The 18,037-nt window shown below is 43.0% G+C and overlaps 1 protein-coding gene across 2 annotated transcripts in view; it reads right to left on the minus strand.

The window, feature by feature from the left end:
- SERINC5 (serine incorporator 5) overlaps positions 1-18,037 on the minus strand; it is a 38,200-nt gene that overhangs the window by 840 nt on the left and 19,323 nt on the right. For both annotated transcript variants that reach the window (XM_065656376.1, XM_065656377.1), the window contains exons 3-10: positions 15,305-15,483; positions 14,937-15,019; positions 12,028-12,121; positions 10,225-10,436; positions 9,316-9,411; positions 6,271-6,397; positions 4,615-4,681; positions 479-518 (exon numbers count right to left, since the gene is read on the minus strand). In XM_065656376.1, coding sequence (XP_065512448.1) covers positions 479-518; positions 4,615-4,681; positions 6,271-6,397; positions 9,316-9,411; positions 10,225-10,436; positions 12,028-12,121; positions 14,937-15,019; positions 15,305-15,483 — 898 coding nt within the window. The remainder of the gene's footprint in view (positions 1-478; positions 519-4,614; positions 4,682-6,270; positions 6,398-9,315; positions 9,412-10,224; positions 10,437-12,027; positions 12,122-14,936; positions 15,020-15,304; positions 15,484-18,037) is intronic.

The raw sequence follows: 18,037 nt of genomic DNA on the forward strand, positions 1-18,037 counted from the left end.
TTAGTAAAAGAAAATGGACTATCACTGAAATCCTGCCCTGTATCAGCTTCCTGGCCTGCTGGCTAGTTTTTGAGCATTTGGGCCATTTAAATTGCTCTACGTGTATGGTATTCTTCTGGCAAGTCCAAGCTGATAACCCTGACTGCACTCCTGCACTGTAGTTCCTGCAGAGCTGCTGAGCCAAAAATCCAGCAGTCAGTCAAACCCACAAGCATGCAAAGAGCAGAGATTACTCTTTGGATGTTGCAGTAATGAAATGTCCTTTAAAGAATTATTAACTAGCCTGTAACTTTAAAATGGTATTGTAACACCTCTTGCTTCCTTCCCTTGCCTAATTTGGAGCACTTCAGCTGCTTCAGTTTGATATGCTACAGAAGGAGGATACAAGCAGCTCTCCATCTGCAGCTGTGTCCTTACTGTCTTGTCTTTGGTCTGAAAGCCACAAGTGAGGTAAACTGTGCAGTGAAAATGTAATTACCGTCTCCATCAGGCATGCAGCAAAAGCAGCAACGAGCCACCTGTGGAACAGACAACAGGAAGGGTAAGAGTCTGTGCTACACCAAAAAAAAAGAGCTGGTGAAGGAAGGTCTGTTATGTCTATGTTATAGGCATGAATGTAGAAAAGTCTGGTTTGTATTTCCAACCAGCACAAAACTCAAATTAAGATTTGCCAAGTAGATCACAACAGCAGTTTGTAAGCTTTGAAAAAACCTACTCAGTAAGATTTGGAGCAAATTAACCATTCTTTAAGAATTACTCTACCCATTTTACACAACTCAAGCTCAAACACTGGTGCAAATAGCTATGACAAAATGGTGGAAGAGCTAGAGTAAAGCAGTTGCACATTAGTAGTTCAGATAGGACTTAACCTCTTCAGACTTGCATCTAAGTGCTTTTATATAAAAAATTTCTCCACTGAAATTAAAGTATAAGGAACTTTTAAAACCCTGCTGCATGGATTGGAAATCGCAACTGCACAAGCATGAGTCAGAAATGTACTTATCTTTGCAAGATTTTTCTGAAATAGAGCTGGAACAAGAATAAGCAGAACTGTAGTCATTACCAATAAAAATGATGAATCCTGTCAGCTATTACTAACATAAGGATGCATAAATCCTGTCAGAAGACTACAAAGCAGTGGACTAGTATCAGGTCAGTCTGCTCCTTTAAAAAAGATAGGAGTGATTTGAAGAACTCCTTATCAGGAGCTGCTGTCCTTGCAGTTTGAGCATCCTGGAACCTGCACAATTTGTTGATACTGTTTAACGTACATCTTGAGACTGTCAGATAGAGTGTCCTTTAGATGAACTTTGCTTATTATAAGCTTATTATAACACTAAAAATCACACCCACAGGCATGAAGACCCCTGCCGAAGTCAAGACCCTAACCCATGAGTACGCGTAGTACAAAAAAATGATCGAGTAACCACATGCAAATTACTGACCAATCCTCAAAAGCAGGTGGAAAACCTGGGGAGGTACTAACCAAAACTGGAAGTATAAATGATGTAAATATAGCAAAGAAGGTGTAGCAGCTTTGTGATTTTATCACCTAGCACCTGACATTGTGCAAACCTGTAATAAAACAGTATCTCGACTCTATGTGTATACTTGGCTGCTTGCACAATGGGTAAAGAACGCTGCTTTTGGGACAACACTTTGACTAAAAGCACGAAGCTGGTTTTACTGCTTTATCTAAATGAAGATTTTCCTTTCTTTTAACTGATGGAAAAAGGAAAGCTGAACTTGACACTTCTTGTGTTGAGTGGTAATGGAAATGGTAAAAGGGTGGTGACCATCCGACAAATATACAAATAAAAGCATTTTTTGCACCTAACCACAGTATAAGTCAGCACTTTCTGTAGTGCATTATCAGCATTATTTGTTCTGATAAAATCTGACTCTGGGATTTATTTTGGCTGTGGTCTGATGAAGACAGCGAACCCTGTTAGGAAAATTCCCTTCCCTAACTATTATATCAATCAGCCATTACAATAATGAGTGTGTATTAACTTTGTTGACCTATTTTAGTCCACAGTATACACTGCAATGTAATGAGGTAGTGAAGTTTTACTGGAGACTTTGGTGTTCATGCTTAAATAAAACTAAAGGACAGCCCAGCCCTGGAAATAAGGACTTTTGCTTCTTGAAAGCTTAGAGCTGTCCATGAAGGGTGAAAGATACCCCTGGACAACCAAGATAACACCATCATCCTAGCCCTGCTAGCACATCTTTGAAACCCTCCCAGCCTCGCAGATAAGCAACTATCACAAGAATGACTCCAGGGACGTCTGGATCAATAGACAAGCAGCAAAAACACAGCAGAAAGATAGTTGCTTTGCAAAGTTTACTATGACTAGTAATTGCTGGTGTGTGTGTTACTGATTAGTCAAATCATGCTACCCCTGAATCCTTGAAAGGGTGTAAGAACCCTGTGTAAAACCGCATTTGAGAGGCCCCAATTTGGCTGCGAAATTTCATGCGCATGAATAAATATTTACCCTGAAGAATTCTGTACTTGGCATTCTAGCCTCTCTCCTCAGCTGGCACAGGCCAGTGGCAAGTTTTCCTAGCACCTCCAAAAATCAGATATTAAGCCTTTAAGGTAAAGTGTCCAACAGAAACATCAAGTGGCAGTTTCAACCCTGCGTATCCAGGATTACAGATACATACTGGGCTCATAAACTCATGAAAAGCCATAAAGCTCGTTCTTTTTTAAGAGACTGAGTTTAAATTAAACCCTTATTCCATGCGTCTCTTCTACTGCTGTGCCAAGCCTCTCCTGCAGCACCAGCCTGAGCTCCCCTTGCGCCACACTTGAGTTCTGAGGCAGGTGCTGGGTTCCCTCAAAGTTTTTAATCAGTTGCAATCAAGTCCTTGCACACACAGAGCGATGAAATTAGCAATGCTGGCACATATACCACTAGCCCCTCCTAATGCTCAGTGTCTTCAGCACAGATGTCAACAGACCCTGTGTACAAGCACAAGTCTGATGAGGAGCAGCTGAGAGATCTGGAGCTATTCAGCCTGGAGGAAAGGAGCCTGAGGAGAGACCTGATCGCTGTCTACAGCTACCTGAAAGGAGGGTGTAGCATGGAGGGTGTTGGTCTCTTCTCTCAAGTAGCAAATGACAGGACAAGAGGAAATGGCCTCAAGTTGCACCAGGGAAGGTTCACATTGAATATTAGGAAAAAATCCTTCACAGAAAGGGTTGTGAAGCCGTGAAACAAGGAAGTGGTGGAGTTACCATCCCTGGAGGTGTTCAAAAGGCTTACAGTCGAGTTTCTTAGGGATGTGGTTTAGTGCTAGAGTTAGGTTATGGTGGGACTTGATGATCTTGAGGGTCTCTTTCAACCGGAATGATTCTATACCACACGCCACTGCAGAACTACGCACGTTCCTGGCCAGGAGACAAAGGCCCGTTGCCACAGGGACAGCAACCAGAATGCAATCAGTTGCTCTTCAGCAGCCATTTTCTTCAGATTTACATTCAGCGGCTCTTGTACCGCCTTTTAAAACCAAACTGTCTGGAAATAATCCCGCTGAGCAGCGCAGCGGGGGCGGGTGGGCCTGAAGGGCGGCTCTTTTCTCCGCCTGCTCCCCTGAGCGCAGGGCGGGCAGGCGCAGGCCGTGCCCGCAGGCGCAGGCCGTGCCCGCAGCTGCCCGAGGCGGGCTGGGCCGCGTCCGGGTGCCCTCCGAGCGGCCGCCGGGCGCTTGGCCCCACCGTCCTGCCCAGGGAAGCTCCCCTGACACCCGCACGCTCCCACCGCGACAGGCGTTTTGCTTCCCCAGGCCCAGGTGCCACAAACATCACTTGCCTCAGGAGATACTGCTGGGTTTTTTGAGTCTCGTGAACGCTCTGATTAAAGACTTGAAAAACAGAAATTAAAACTGCAGATGCAAGTAACACCACTGTAGAGAAATCTAGGGATGGAGATTCATCCTTCAAACACACACTTACATTTGAAGAGTGACACTAGCAAGCCTAAGGAAGGGATAACTGTTACTTAGCAAAAAACCATTCATTTCCCAGTGTTTCTGGTTGTTCCAGGGATAAGAAGGCCAAAAAAAACCCAAGCAGGTGGAATGAAGAAATGTGTACTGCTGAAACAGGGACGAGTACTATAATCCAATATGAAGTTACTGGCAATAAGACAGGAGATACTTATGCATGGAAATAGAAATAAGAGATAGGAACTTGGGATCATAGTCAGTTCCTATGAGAACAAAGGCAACCAGGACTGGAAACATTCAAGAACATCTCCACTTCTTTTTCTGATAGCTTCCCAGCAGACTTTTCCTTTAAATGAGAGGACATGAGCTTGGCTGGAGCACAAAGAGATTCACAGGAAGTCTGCAGGATGTTAAACAAACTGCAAGAGCAGCAAATTATTTCTGTACATAATGGCACCTCCACCGAACCAGCAAGAGCTGCAGAAGGGCCACTGTGGACAAGTGCTCCAAGGAGTCCATACTCGGAGGCACATACCATGCATGCTATGAACAAGCTTTTGTTTTCACCTAATTACAGATTAGCTAGCCATGAAAACAACAGCAAGAAAAGCATATGAGGAAGTCTGCACAGAAATCCTGTGGGAGAAAGCAAGAACTCACTTCAGTTTCAGCTGTTGCATATATTCCCTTCAGTGCCTCTGAGCTTGCACGTGTTGTTGAGGTCAAACTAGGAGGAAAAGAAAATAGTGTCAAAACCTTCGCCATAAGTATAAGGCCAACAGGGCGATTTTTCAGCACCACAGCAAACATAAATAGTCTATTCCCATGTCTATGCTAAGCATTTGCCTGGATATAGCATCAAGCACTAAGCATGTGAAAGTTTGCTCTGCACAAGTATAAAACAGCCTAACAGACAGCCACTGGCCAACTCAGGCTGAATCATGGGCTTAAAAGTAGGTCACTCCTGAAAGGTGGTGAATTCATCAGCAGCAAACAGCTAAGCGCTCCAATCTGCAATTCAGAAGTCTCCCCTGCTGTGTGCAACCAGTGCTTTTTATATTAACTTCACAGCCACCACTTTTCCTCAGCATTTCTGTAAAGGCTTTGCTAGCAAAGTAATAGGTCACTCGAAGCAGTTTTCAACACTAAATTACCAACCACTGTTGTCAGTGTACCAATTGCTGGAAATCACCTTCTTGCATGACTGTAGTTGTTTGGGGGAAATCCTTTCTAGTTTCTTCTGATTAGAAACATTTCTTGCCCAGTCTTCCCCTTTCAGGATGTGTAATGCAAACTTCCCATTAGGCACAGGGAGAATGTGTTAATGCTTTGCTGTACACATTGAACCCCAGTAAACAATACTACAAAACATTCCCCTTAAAGGCCGCCTTATCTTCCTGGCTTCCCCTGCAGGCTACATGAAGGTAGTCTGCATTCCTGAAACACCTTCCTGAGGCACTGGAAATACTGTTCTAAAAATGTAAACTAGATCCATGATATCCGTATATTTCATGTCAGAATTAAATGGAACACATACACATACTTGATAGCAGAAGAGTAGCTGTGCTACCTCTTCAGAAAGTCTCTCATCTTCACTTCAAAATTACGAAGGAGTTTCATCATGTGAATTTTGAAGCAGACTGAGTTCAGAGCCAGAACCCGCTCAAAACCATGCAGCAAACAACAGTGCTGTCTCCTGGCAATGTGCACAGTCAAAGGAAGTGATACATCACCTTCCAATCATCAGCAATTCTCCGCCTTCACCTCCTGGAGCATGACTTAATTTTTTGACGTGAGCTGCAATTAATACGAGGTGAGCATCACAACCATATGGGCACAAACAGACTTTTTCAGAGCAGACCACTGGCAAATCCTGATGGCAGTACTGTGCCCATCTCTCGATCAAAAGAAGCCCTAAACCCTCCCGAACAGTTTTGTTTGTTTCAAAGACCCTCAGGGAACAATCACAGGCTCTGCCAGGCCGCTAGAGAAATTTCAGATACCGTTTTTAGGCAGACATAACTGCATAGAGTTTTTCTCATAGAAGACTAAATACAGAATCAAAGCACCCTAAGACTGTTTGGGATCATGGACAGCTGGAAACTTTCTCCCTCCACCTCTAGATGTAAATTGCTGTATTACGTTTTAATAAAATGTATTTGTTTCAAAAGCTGTATTATCTGTTGAACATTTTTGGCTAAAATATCTAACCATTCTGAATCTGAGGCGAATATGAACCTTCCAGCTCAGTTCTATTCTACTTCTCATTACCATGACATTGCATTTACCATGAGGTAACTGCAAACCTAGACTTACCAAGAATATAAAATGCAGCCAAACAAAATGGTAGTACCCAGGCCAGTAACCAGGTTTTCATCTCTGTGTAGGCCTTGACTAAATTCAGGTACACAGATTGTGATGTTCTGATTGTTTTCATCCAGGACTTCACAAAATAAAACAAAAAAAAGAACAGTTAGCAACACTTATTTCACTGCATTTCAAAATAGTCTTCAGAGTGAAGGTTTTCAGCAAAATATTTCTATTACTTCAGACATTAGGTAGGTACATTTCAGTTGTTTCTATCTATCTTTTAAAAAGACCATACTACAGAAAAAAAAAAATCTCTAAATCTGAGCTGGCAGATGCTGTGTTTTGGCCAAAAGAAATAATGCAACTTAGTAGGGTACTAAAATTTCTTGTTTGATCAAAGCAGACAAACAAGGAAAAAGACTGTTTGGTGACCTAGGAAATAAGAAGCTGTAATTATACCAACACTCCATCCAAGACTACAGAAACATATAAGGCCAAGATAATACAGATCTGAGACTATAAATTTAATTGACAGCAGAGGTGCCTTGAGGACAACTAAGAAATTAAAACTCAGTGAAAAAATGTGGTGTGTAGTTGCCCTGTTCTCAGACTGATATACAGACCAAAGAAAAAGAGATGCACCAGTTACAGGCAAGATTTTATCTTAACATCTGAGCAAACAATACGTCTAGGACCCTGAAATGAAACCAATTCAGTCCTTGATGTTCCCAGATGCACCTGGCTTTTTGGCATCTCCTTGGAGTCAAGGCAAGGAAGAGCAGTAGCCTGCAGCATCACCCCAAAGCAAGAGATAAGGCTGCACTTTATCTCAAATCAAGAGCTTTTTAAACCAAAGCTATTTAAGGCAAACTGTGTTCCCATCTCCTCTTTCCTTCCAGCAGCCACGCTGCAGTCCCATTGGGACAGCACAACTGTTTGTACGGGCAGAGGGCAAAATGCAGCAAAGGGCGACATCCAGGTTAAAAATAAACTCAAAGTCAGTCCCCTGACCTGGGAGTGGAGGACTTTGCATGGCTCTGCAGGGCTGCACAAACAGCTTTATGAGCACACAGCAGGGACAGTGTGGAGGTGGAAGCAAAAGAAGGGGTGACGAGCCTTTATGGAACACCTTGGACAGAATCCCCCACCTGTGTCCATCAAGGACGCCTCTGCAGCAAGGCAGGTCCACTGTTTGGCAGGCCTTTTAGCTAAGCCTGTCACGAAAAAGCTAAGGCACACTGTGATAAGCACAGGTTCAACAGACGTTACCTTTTATTTGCCCATTCCTTCTAAAGACATTTGCAACTTTGCTTTATGGGTGTTGCAAATAAATACTTGTAGCTTGCACCTTCTTCAGGCCTGGTTTGCAAAGTAGCCAGTTTGCGAGATGGCCAATTTGAAAATCCCTCCTTGAGGAATAAGTCAACGTTAGGTATGTTCATGGCAAATCTGAGAGACAGGGCATGAGACACCTTAGTAAGTGCCAGCACCCCATACATTCTTCAGCACATGTCACTATAAAAGCTGCACAGGCCAGCACGAGAGTCCTTGTCACACTATCAGGCGAGAAGGGAACATCTCTGAGAGCCAACTGCAACCATGAGTGTTCTCTGGCCTGGGAGGTCAATGATGAACATCTGATTCAGGTCTGAGAGACTGTGCTTGACGCATACTCTGACAAATGCAATTACCATACTTGCAATACATACAAGAAGAACCAGAGGATTCACTTAACTGCTGAAGGCTTTGACTGTCACAAGCATGAAATAACACAAGACAAATGATTTAATATGATACATCACCTTCTTCCCCTTTTTTCTTCCTTTTTTTTTTTTCTTTTTACACTGTGTAAAGTCTTATGAGTAATTCAGTTGCCTTCTAAATTAGCTTCTATATTCATTCAAAAACACTGCTTAAGCTCTGTAAGTAAGTCCTCCACCCTAAGTACTATCTGTTTTTTCCTTCTTCTTAGCTCTGGAATACATTTGTGTGTGCCTGTGCGTACACAAGTGTGACATCAAGAGATTCTTTCCCCCATCCCTGCCATTTCTTCTTGGGAGGCATCTGTAAAAACTTGTCCTTCCTGCCAACAGCCTTATTTTCCTCTACTCATTGTTGTTTCAACTATTTAACACTAGAAGTTGAGCAATAATGAAGAAGAATTACTAATTTGAACTAGGAAAATCTTATTTAAGTCAAAAGAATTCTCCCGGTCCAAATAGGTAAATCTGATAGTTACCTGGGAAAAGGAAACAGTTTGAGTTGTGCTTGTAAAGTCTTTTTGATTTTTTGTAGCATAAAGAACTTAAAACTCTAGGGAGTTCCCTATGCCTGGCTTGCAATGCCAATGATTAGAAGGCAAGTGGAGTACAGGAACTCTGCTGTAGAACACCATCATCTCAAACTATTGCCAACATAATTCCAAGTCCTTTCTCAGAATGTTTTCACTCAAAATGAAAGATGAGTGGTACTCAAGTTTTTGCTCCATTAGGAGTCCAGAGCTAAGGCTATCTAGCACACCAATTCTAGAAGAAAGTAAGTGATTTTAGTATCCACTCTGATGGCCAGCACTTACTAACTAGTGGTGGACCGAGTAAACTTTTGGAGGGAGCTGATCACCCAGCTTCTTCCAGAGGCATCCAAGAGCCATTTGTTCCAGCTCCTTTCCCACCATGTGACCAAACACATGATGTATTAAGTCATGTTCTGTCGTACAAGAACATGCACTTGCCACATGAGGAATAGGCTACAAGACTCTGAAATTTGTCTGTAGGAAACAGGCTAGAATTGCTCTGGTGCAACAGATGCCACTCACCTAAGGTAGTGAAGCTCCCCTGGACCAAGCAATTAAGGTACATGGAGAGTGCCTGTTGCACAGTCTCTCTGCTGCACAGATATATTTTTAGTATTTGCAATTTCTTCTGCATAGGCCAGAACAGACCCAACCTAGCACTCTTATAGCCCTGAATTTTTCAGCTCAGGTTTGCTAAATTTTTGCTTTTAACAGATGGCATGTCTAAAAGAAATTACATAAAGCATGAGATAACTTACTAGTTTCTGGTGGCTTGCTGGATAGTGCTGAGAAAGTGAGGTACATGACATAGCAGCTGATAACTCCTGACTGAAGCAAACCAGAATGGGGTTGACCTTTACAGGAAATAGGAAAATAGATGATTTTTGCAGCCATTTTAACAAGCTAAAAAAGAAATTCATATCCTTTAAAGAATAGCACACTACTATCTTTCAGAAGATAAAAGTATCTTTTATGTTCTACTTAAAGCAGTTCATAAGTCTTTGAGGGAGTTTAAATACATTTCCACTGGCATGTAAAGAGAAAAGAGCCTGTGCTTTAGTACTGCTGGCTGTTTTAGAAAGCCATTAGATCCCCACGTAAGTAAAGAATCACCCCCCTGCTCTGGCCAAAAGCACCAGCCTTCCAAAAGCTATTGACAAGCTGCCACAATGGTTTTATTTGCCCATAAAATCTGTGTTGGAGTCACTCAAATTACTATTTTCAGATTCAATGCATGCAAGATACTAACAGCACACATAAAATATACTGAAGCATGAAATATTGCTGTCAACTCCTCCAGGCCCAAACTTTACAGATGGTAAAGCACAAGCAGTCAAAAAGTAAATGGTAAAATAGCATGAATGAGTCTGACAGCTATTACCTGAACTGCCACCACTGCAAGAGTTGTGTGAGCTCCACAACACATTACCAGCCATCAGCATGTGAACCTTCTTTACACTATGACTGCCTGATGGCACACCCAAAATGTCTCATACCTCTGTAGTTTCAGCAGCTGAGCTGACGACCAGAAACAGAACTTCATAGTGTAAATAAAAAGGACAGAGGCAAGAGCAGCACCAGCTCTGAACTATCAGGAGACTTTTATGCCTCCAGGCACACAACCATGGCAGCACCAGAAACCCAGAAGAAGAGGTCAGTGGACTCACGACTCTGGACACAGGGCGATATGGCCACCAGCGACACAAAGAGGCACAGGCCGCCGTTAACACCGATCAGGACCTTGTTGTACATGCAGCCCTCAGCGCGTGTGTAGAAAAGAGCCATGAGGACCAGGGCTGCCACAGCAACGGAGTACAAGATGAGAGTGACCAGGGCAAGCAAACCATTCCACATCTGCTTGTGGTTTGCACCTGCAGTCCTGGGGAGAGACAGACAAGCACCTCATCTTTGTCTTCCCTTCCCCCTCAAAAACATTCTAATAGCTGATTAGTTCCCAGCCTCAAGCACAAAAGACAGAGCTTACTCACTGAAGCATGTGTACATCACTACACCAACACAGGCCCTTGCAAGGTTCCTCCCACAAAACAGAGGGGAACACTGCATAGCATTAGTGTTAATCTTTGGTATTATCATGCCCAGCTGTTTCTGTAATTATAGCCCAGCATGCCTCCTGGAACTCCCAGTCTCTGGGATAAAGCCCCACCAGTGCATCTCAGCTCAATGCTTGAGGGCTTTCCTCAGTGGGAACCCAGAGTGCCCCAGGCTCTGCTAGCAAGCGGTGCTCTTCACACAAGGACAGCAAAGGCATATTGCTTGGCACAGCCCCTCTTCTGCCCCTTGTGCTACCTTGACAATTTTACTATGCTTTCGCTCAAAAAGCCTTCTCTCAATTTGGGTCTATCCCACCAGCCTCCCTCTGCTGAAGTGTGGTTCATCTTGTTCCCTCTCTTCAACCTTCCACACACCTCTTGCAAAAGTCACAGGTTTTTTTAGGAGTAGGAACTAAATAAGCTGCTTTGCACAAAGGACTTTTTGCTGTATGGAAGGTTTGGTTTTTGTTTCTTTGTTTTGAGGAAACATAATTTAAAAGAATATCTAATGTAAAAAGTGCTAAAGTTAAATGCTGTGGCTGGAAATCTTTCACTCACAGAAAAGTAGCTACAGTAATTAGCAGTAAAAGTATCTGTGGTATAATGAGATCTCATCTCTTCCTCTGCAAAAACAAGTATCTAACAAAGCCCAAAGGTTTGCTAAAACTCCTTCTTAACAGTCAGTATGCTAACTAGAACAAAAGAGGACTGCAAAGGTTTGTAGAGGAAGACATGAGGTGGAGGCAGGAGTTCCCGCCTGTATATGGGAGGACAATTTAAATATCTTAAATTGATGAGGGGCTAAGAGCTAGGAAGATAACAGCAAATATGCTTAAATCAGAAATTAATGTTTTAACAAAACAACAGAAATTAATCAGAAGTTAATGCCAAAATGGGGTATATATGGGTTGATAATGGAATCTTGCATATTTAGATCAAAGCAAGTAAGTTGAAGAGAAAGTAGCAGTTCTTATGTTGAGAAAAAAAAAATAGATGTGCATTAAACTGACATAAAAACCCAGTATTTACCAGGTTACATTACTGCAGACAGTTTCACTGTTACCTTTTACAAATCCAGTTTTATTCTCTTGCATCACTCTGTTTCTTAGCAGGTATATTTTAATATAAAATACAAAATTACTTAAAGTAAGAGGTTTTTGCATCCTAGTATGCTACTATTAGAAGCTGAGCAATTCACATTAAGAATGAATCAGCAGAGTGGACATGAATAAGTAGGAAACATATCCACTGGGATAGGAGAAAGTGGATGAAGCAAAGATGAACAGTTCTAAATACTGACATTAAAGTGTCTTCTTTCAGAAATTACATCCATGCTACTTTTACATTTTCGTCATGAGAAATGTATTGTTCAGGAGCCCACCAGAATTTTATGCAAATAAATACTTGCTCAACACATACCAATTTTTATTCCATTTGTGTGCGAACTCAACAAGCAGGATGAGCTGAATGGCAATGAAAAGGAAACCTCCTGATGCTCCTACGTAGCGCCAGGCTGCAAGGCAGAGAGACAGAAAATAGGTCAATCTGCAGGCCCCTTCCCCTTGACATAAAATGGAATTATTGTCTGTGCAGTGAAGCCATTACATGGTTTGAATATCTCAAGGCCACAGATGTAGCAGGAGATGAGAGATTTCAGCTGAACAGCCAGCTCAGCTAACTCAGGATTATCTCTCTGACAAATACAGCTTGCAACCTGCTACACTTTCAAAATGAGCCTGTTAGGACATTTACTGCATTTCCCTAACCTAGAGAATTTTTGTGGAGACTATGTGTTACTATATTCAGACAGAAAATACTGAAACCTTTATTTGTGACTGACAGGAGGGAGGTGGTGTGGAGACATTTCACAGGAATCTAAACCCTGAAATTGCAAGGTACTGGAACCCAGCACTAAAAAGGGCAATTCCTTCCCATCCAGATTCCACTACCGCAGAAAAACAGAGGTGGGGCTTACCTATTTAAAAATGCTGTCCCGAGCCACTCCCAAAGAAAGCTAGTCACTGAATACCAAGTGTTAAGACAGGTTATTTGACTACTTAATCGTTGACCTACATATACCATATTTGGGTAGCTGTTTGGTACTTTTGACAACAGATCTCTTGTGTGCAACACCAGAAGTCCCTGAGGAAATACAGATACCTATTTAAATGGTTAGTTGCATATACAGCTTGTGCTGCTGTGCAGTGTATAGCCTACAAACGACTGCAGGTGTGCCACTGATTTCAGTGAAGACGACCAAGGAAGTGCATCAGCAGGGTTCAGACATCCTACCATTGTGTTTTCCCTTTAAAAAAAGCTTGTGAAGTGGAAGAACAGAACAGCCGGGGCATGTTACCCCTTAGCAGATGATGCAGGGTTTTTTTTACTGTTATATACGCTTACTATTTGAAAGCAAGCAAAAATGCCATTTGTCTGGTTTTGCTAAATGTATGCACTTGATAAACACACTGCTCTTCAAACAAACAAACCAAAAAGCTGGTAGGACACTGTGGGATGTTTTATGGATCCATCATAGATAAGGTTAGTCTGGCCAGTGTGGTTTTAACACTACAGCCCACACAAACCTGGTGCTTGCACGTAATACTCTTCCTCCATGACTGACAAACTGCTAAGCATGCGGAGCTTTTTTTTTTTTTTTTTAAGAAAAAACAGGCAAACTGAGAGAATGCTCAAACAACAAGACATATAGGTTTCTCAATGGGAGGAGAAAAAAGAAGGGAAAACAAAATCACACAATACCCAAACCATCTGTAAATCTCAAATTCAGGGACTGACTGGAGGGCAGTTTAGCAGGATGTGCAAAATACAGCTTTAGACAGAAAAGTCAATAACTAATTTGGGGAAGAAAGCTTGTTATATACTCTATCTCCACACTAGGTTAGTTTGCTGTCGAGAAACAGCAGTCTAATCAGCACAAAAAGTTCTGTTTCCTCTTTTCCCCAAACACTTCATTTCTCGATGAATTTTCACATGAAAAAGGTCACTTGCAAAGATGACAGGCAGCCTCACTTGCTCATGAGTACAGTGCATTGCACCGCTACATCTTTCTAACCCAAACAGTGATTAGATAGTAACAGCAAGCACATACAGCCATCCTGTGATTTCAGAGAATGATAAAGAGCCCTTCACATCTGGGGCAACAAAGTGAACTGGGGCCAAACCAACAGCTAGTAAGAGCAAGAAGCTGAATTACACCTATCAGTAGTTTACCTGAAGTGGTTTTTACCTTGGTTTCCCAGAGCACTGTGTTCATAGTATGTCTGCCCGCTCTGTTCTCTTCCCCCATGTTATTCTTCCCCTTTTAAAAACCTCAGCTAAAGGAGATTGGTGTTGAAAACACAGGTAACCAAGCAAATCTTGGTGGAAGCAAGAGTGGGTTACTGATCCCATCTCTTTCCACCTGCCCAGACTCAATAGCTTAAGGGCTTATAAGTACTTGACAAACCAAAGGGAACAAACTCATCTCAGTATCGCTGGGATTTTTGCTCCTAGCCCACATGAGACCTGTGAGAAGCCACCCCAACAACTGGCATTTAAGCACTGGAACAGTACCACTGTGCCTGTGCAGTGTGCCAGGGCATCTCCCAAAACTGGAAATGCTTCAGGCATGGCATCATCAGCAAAGCACTTGCAATATGCCCCAAGAAGTCCAATTTTACCTTACTGCATTTACGCCACCAGCCTGAAAGCTAACAACATCCCAAATTCTTGTGCTGCATTGCAGGTTTCCAGGCAGCAAACACCAGTGCCCAGCAGGTGACTGTGTCCCCTTGAGCAGTGGCACTTCTGCGCAGCCCTGGCTGCTGCGCTATTGCGGAGCTATCTGCACAGGCCAAACACACGGCTCTGTGTTCTCGAGTGAAGAATTTCTTGTGCACCGTTACAGCTCCCTGCTTAAACGATTTGCCAGACAGCACCACAATGGTATTTATACCTACTAATTTAGTCTGCTCTTGGTCAGGAAAACAAAAATGAACAAACAAAACAACAACAAAAACCCACAAAAAACTAACAACGACAACAAAAAACACACATACAAAAAACCCCACCAAAAAACCCAACGCAAACCAAATCAACAAAAACAAACAAACAAAACCAACAAGCTTTTTACTGCATGTTCACATGAAGACCATGTGGTCTGTACACACGGAATTCCCTCCAAACAGTTCCAAATATTCCTTTTGCATTTGGACTATACTGGCTTTACTTGAAGACATATGGCAATATTTGCACCCATCAGACCTTCAGGATTTATAACCACTCACAAGACAGTACAGAACGATGAGCATAACAAAACAAGGACGTACCATTGAGGAAAGTGTCCTGATCGGGAATGAAGAAGGCTCCTGAGCACATTGCTGCCAGAAGTATAAGTTTAATGAACCAGAATCTGGACAAGAGGAGAGAAAAAAACCATCATCTAGTTGTAATAGGAATTAGAGGTCTTCAACTTAAATACCATGAGAAATCTCTATTTAAACCCCCAAAAGAGGAAAAAAACAGCCTTTGATGACCGATTGCCACTTTAGTTAGTTTTCATTTGTCTGCATTATTTCTGACAAAAGCAGTAAAATCAACTTCTGTTTTATTTTGCCTAGTACTACACCCAAGTGGAAACTAGGCAGCAAAAACCTGTAAAAAGAAGTGGAAATCAAGCAACCAAACAAATACTTACCCATTATGAATGTATGCTCGGCAGCTTTTGCTGCTGTTAATTCTGATGGTGAACAAGGAGAACAAAAAGAAGAAACAGGCCATTCCAAAACAGACTTTGTACACGGCAGAGTATCCCACCAACTTCTCGCACATCTCACCCGCCTGAATACCTTTGCACATCTCCTTGTAGAAGGGAATCTGAAAAGCACAACATGTTACAAGCTGGACTTAACAGCTCAAGGGACATGAAGAAATGTAATACACAAGGGGCTGGAGTTTTCCAGAGCCTCCACTCTCAGCTCCTTCCAGATGCTTTGGGGTACAAGTCCACCTAACCTTCCTTCAGCTCTCTTGGCTTAAGCCATTGCTGCCCCTCACTCCTTATGCCCTCACCCTAGGGACCTTCTTCATTCTTCCTGTGCTTTACAGCAGAATTCACCGATTGCTTCAGTGATCTGGGTTACGTGAGCCATACTGGTGGCTTTACCAGCCGAAGGAGCATGAGGGGCTGCAGGGCAGGAAGCTCTGGCTCGTGCTGCCCTTGGTGGAAATGCAGACTGAAGCACACTTGAGCGGCACAGGGCAACAGCCCCCTCCTCTCCATCATATGTATGCAAATATATAAAGGGTGAGTGTCATGAGGATGGAGCCAGGCTCTTCTCGGTGACAACCAACAGTAAGACAAGGGGTAATGGGTTCAAGCTGGAACACAAGAGGTTCCACTTAAATTTGAGAAGAAACTTCTTCTCAGTGAGGGTGACAGACACTGGAACAGGCTGCCCAGGGAGGTTCTGGAGTCTCCTTCTCTGGAGACATTCAAACCCGCCTGGACGCCTTCCTGTGTAACCTCATCTGGGTGTTCCTGCTCCAGCAGGGGGATTGGACTAGACGATCTTTTGAGGTCCCTTCCAATCCCTAACATTCTGTGATCACAGCCTCTGAAAGGGACCTGTGCCAGTTGCCCTGATTTTGTTTTAAATTAACAGAGAGGTAGGAAAATTCCACCCTCTTTCTCTTGACTCATTAAATATTTGCTTTTGAGGCCTTGCTCTCACCACAAGGGGAAAGCAAACAGCTGCACACTTTGGCTTCAGTTTCACCAAGCAGACATGATGCTGGGTGCTCAAAAAAGTAGGTCTGTGTGGCCAGAACCCATTCCTGTGGGGTGCCTCCGTGCAGACACCCCCCTCAAAGCCAGGGAGCCATTGAGCTGCGCAGAAATACAGACATTTAATTTGAGAATCACTGCTCATTTCAAAGAAAGAAGGGCCTCTCTTCACAGCACTCAGCTAAGGCTGGCAAGACCAGTCAAGCAACACATCACAGCCTCTGGAGCTGATCACTGCTACCTGTACAGGTAACTGGAGGAGACAGAAGACAAGTGTGCCAGGACACAACATGCACAAATAAATAAATAACTCAGGCAAAGGAAATGGGAACCAAGCTTCAGCAAGCAGTCAGCCAGGCCAGGTTCTGCTTAGGAAAAATATACAAAGATTGAGGGTACCGGCATCTTTGAACATTTCCAAGAAATTAGCAAAGACAGGAGTCCCCCTTTGCTTCAGCAGGCAGGTCAGTACACAAAACCAGGATAGGAAAAGAACAAACAGGACCTGGGAGCAAGCAATCGGGCAGTGTTCCCAGCTGGGTAGAAAGCCATCCAAGATGCAGGAAACGAGGGATAAACACGTAAACTGCCGGCTTCCAGCCACCAGGCTCTGACAGCCAGCTTCCCTCAGCAGGGTATGCAACTGCCCATCCTGTGCCAGCAACCCAAACTAGTCAGGAGCCCAACAACCCTCCCAGCAGTTTCCCAAAAAGAGCAATTATTTTAGCAGCTCACAGGAATGCTGAGTTGCTGTGCTAAGGGTAGCAAGTGTAATTACGGCAGTGAGCTGATACTCAGTGGGCTAGAACCAGCCGAGCAGATGATAAGGAGGTCGCAGCGCAGCTGCGTGGTGTTACAAGAAAGGATTCAAGGTGGGCACTCCGAGATGCTCTTTCAGAATTATCTGAGAGATGCGTAGCCACTGCATAAGAAACTGGATGGTAAACGCATATCTGTGGCTAGGTCGCATCCAGGAGTTCTTAGAGAGCTCCTGAGAACTTGTCTGGAGCACCAGCAATGCCTTTCTCAGGTCCTGAAAGCCAATGAAATGTCAGTCTGGGCAAACACACCAGCACTCAAAACCCACAAGCGGATTGACTGGAATAATTAAGAGACCTATCAATGCCACAGCAACGATAGGGAAAGCAACAGGGCTATCAATTAATACTGTCCAGTTCTTTGTATGTAATACCATCAGCCAGCAGAGATTAAAAATATCCATAATATTGAACTAACAATATTTCTGAGAAAATTAGATATTTGTTTGATATAGACAATAGCACTGATCAAGGATTTCTGTAAGATCTGTACTTGGTACCAAGCAGCATCTTGCTTATGAGACTTACAGAACAAAACAAAAAAACATCATGGGACTTGACTAATCAACTACCTAATTACAAACAGATCCCTCGGTAACTGCAAATGGGCATTGTCTTTAATTGCATAGGTTTCTACAGAGATCTTGATGGGATTTTTGACCCTATATGTTCTTTTCTCTGTTTACTAGTAATTTCCTTACGGATTTGGCTGAGAGAAAATGGATGGATTCACAAGAACAATAGCTCAGTTTGTGCCTACACAAGCAAGATAGAGCTCAGCTGTCACGTAGTATGCATAACACTATGCAATAAGAAGAAATGGCCA

The sequence above is a fragment of the Caloenas nicobarica genome, chromosome Z (genome assembly GCF_036013445.1).
Source record: "Caloenas nicobarica isolate bCalNic1 chromosome Z, bCalNic1.hap1, whole genome shotgun sequence".
Taxonomy (NCBI): Eukaryota; Metazoa; Chordata; class Aves; order Columbiformes; family Columbidae; genus Caloenas; species Caloenas nicobarica.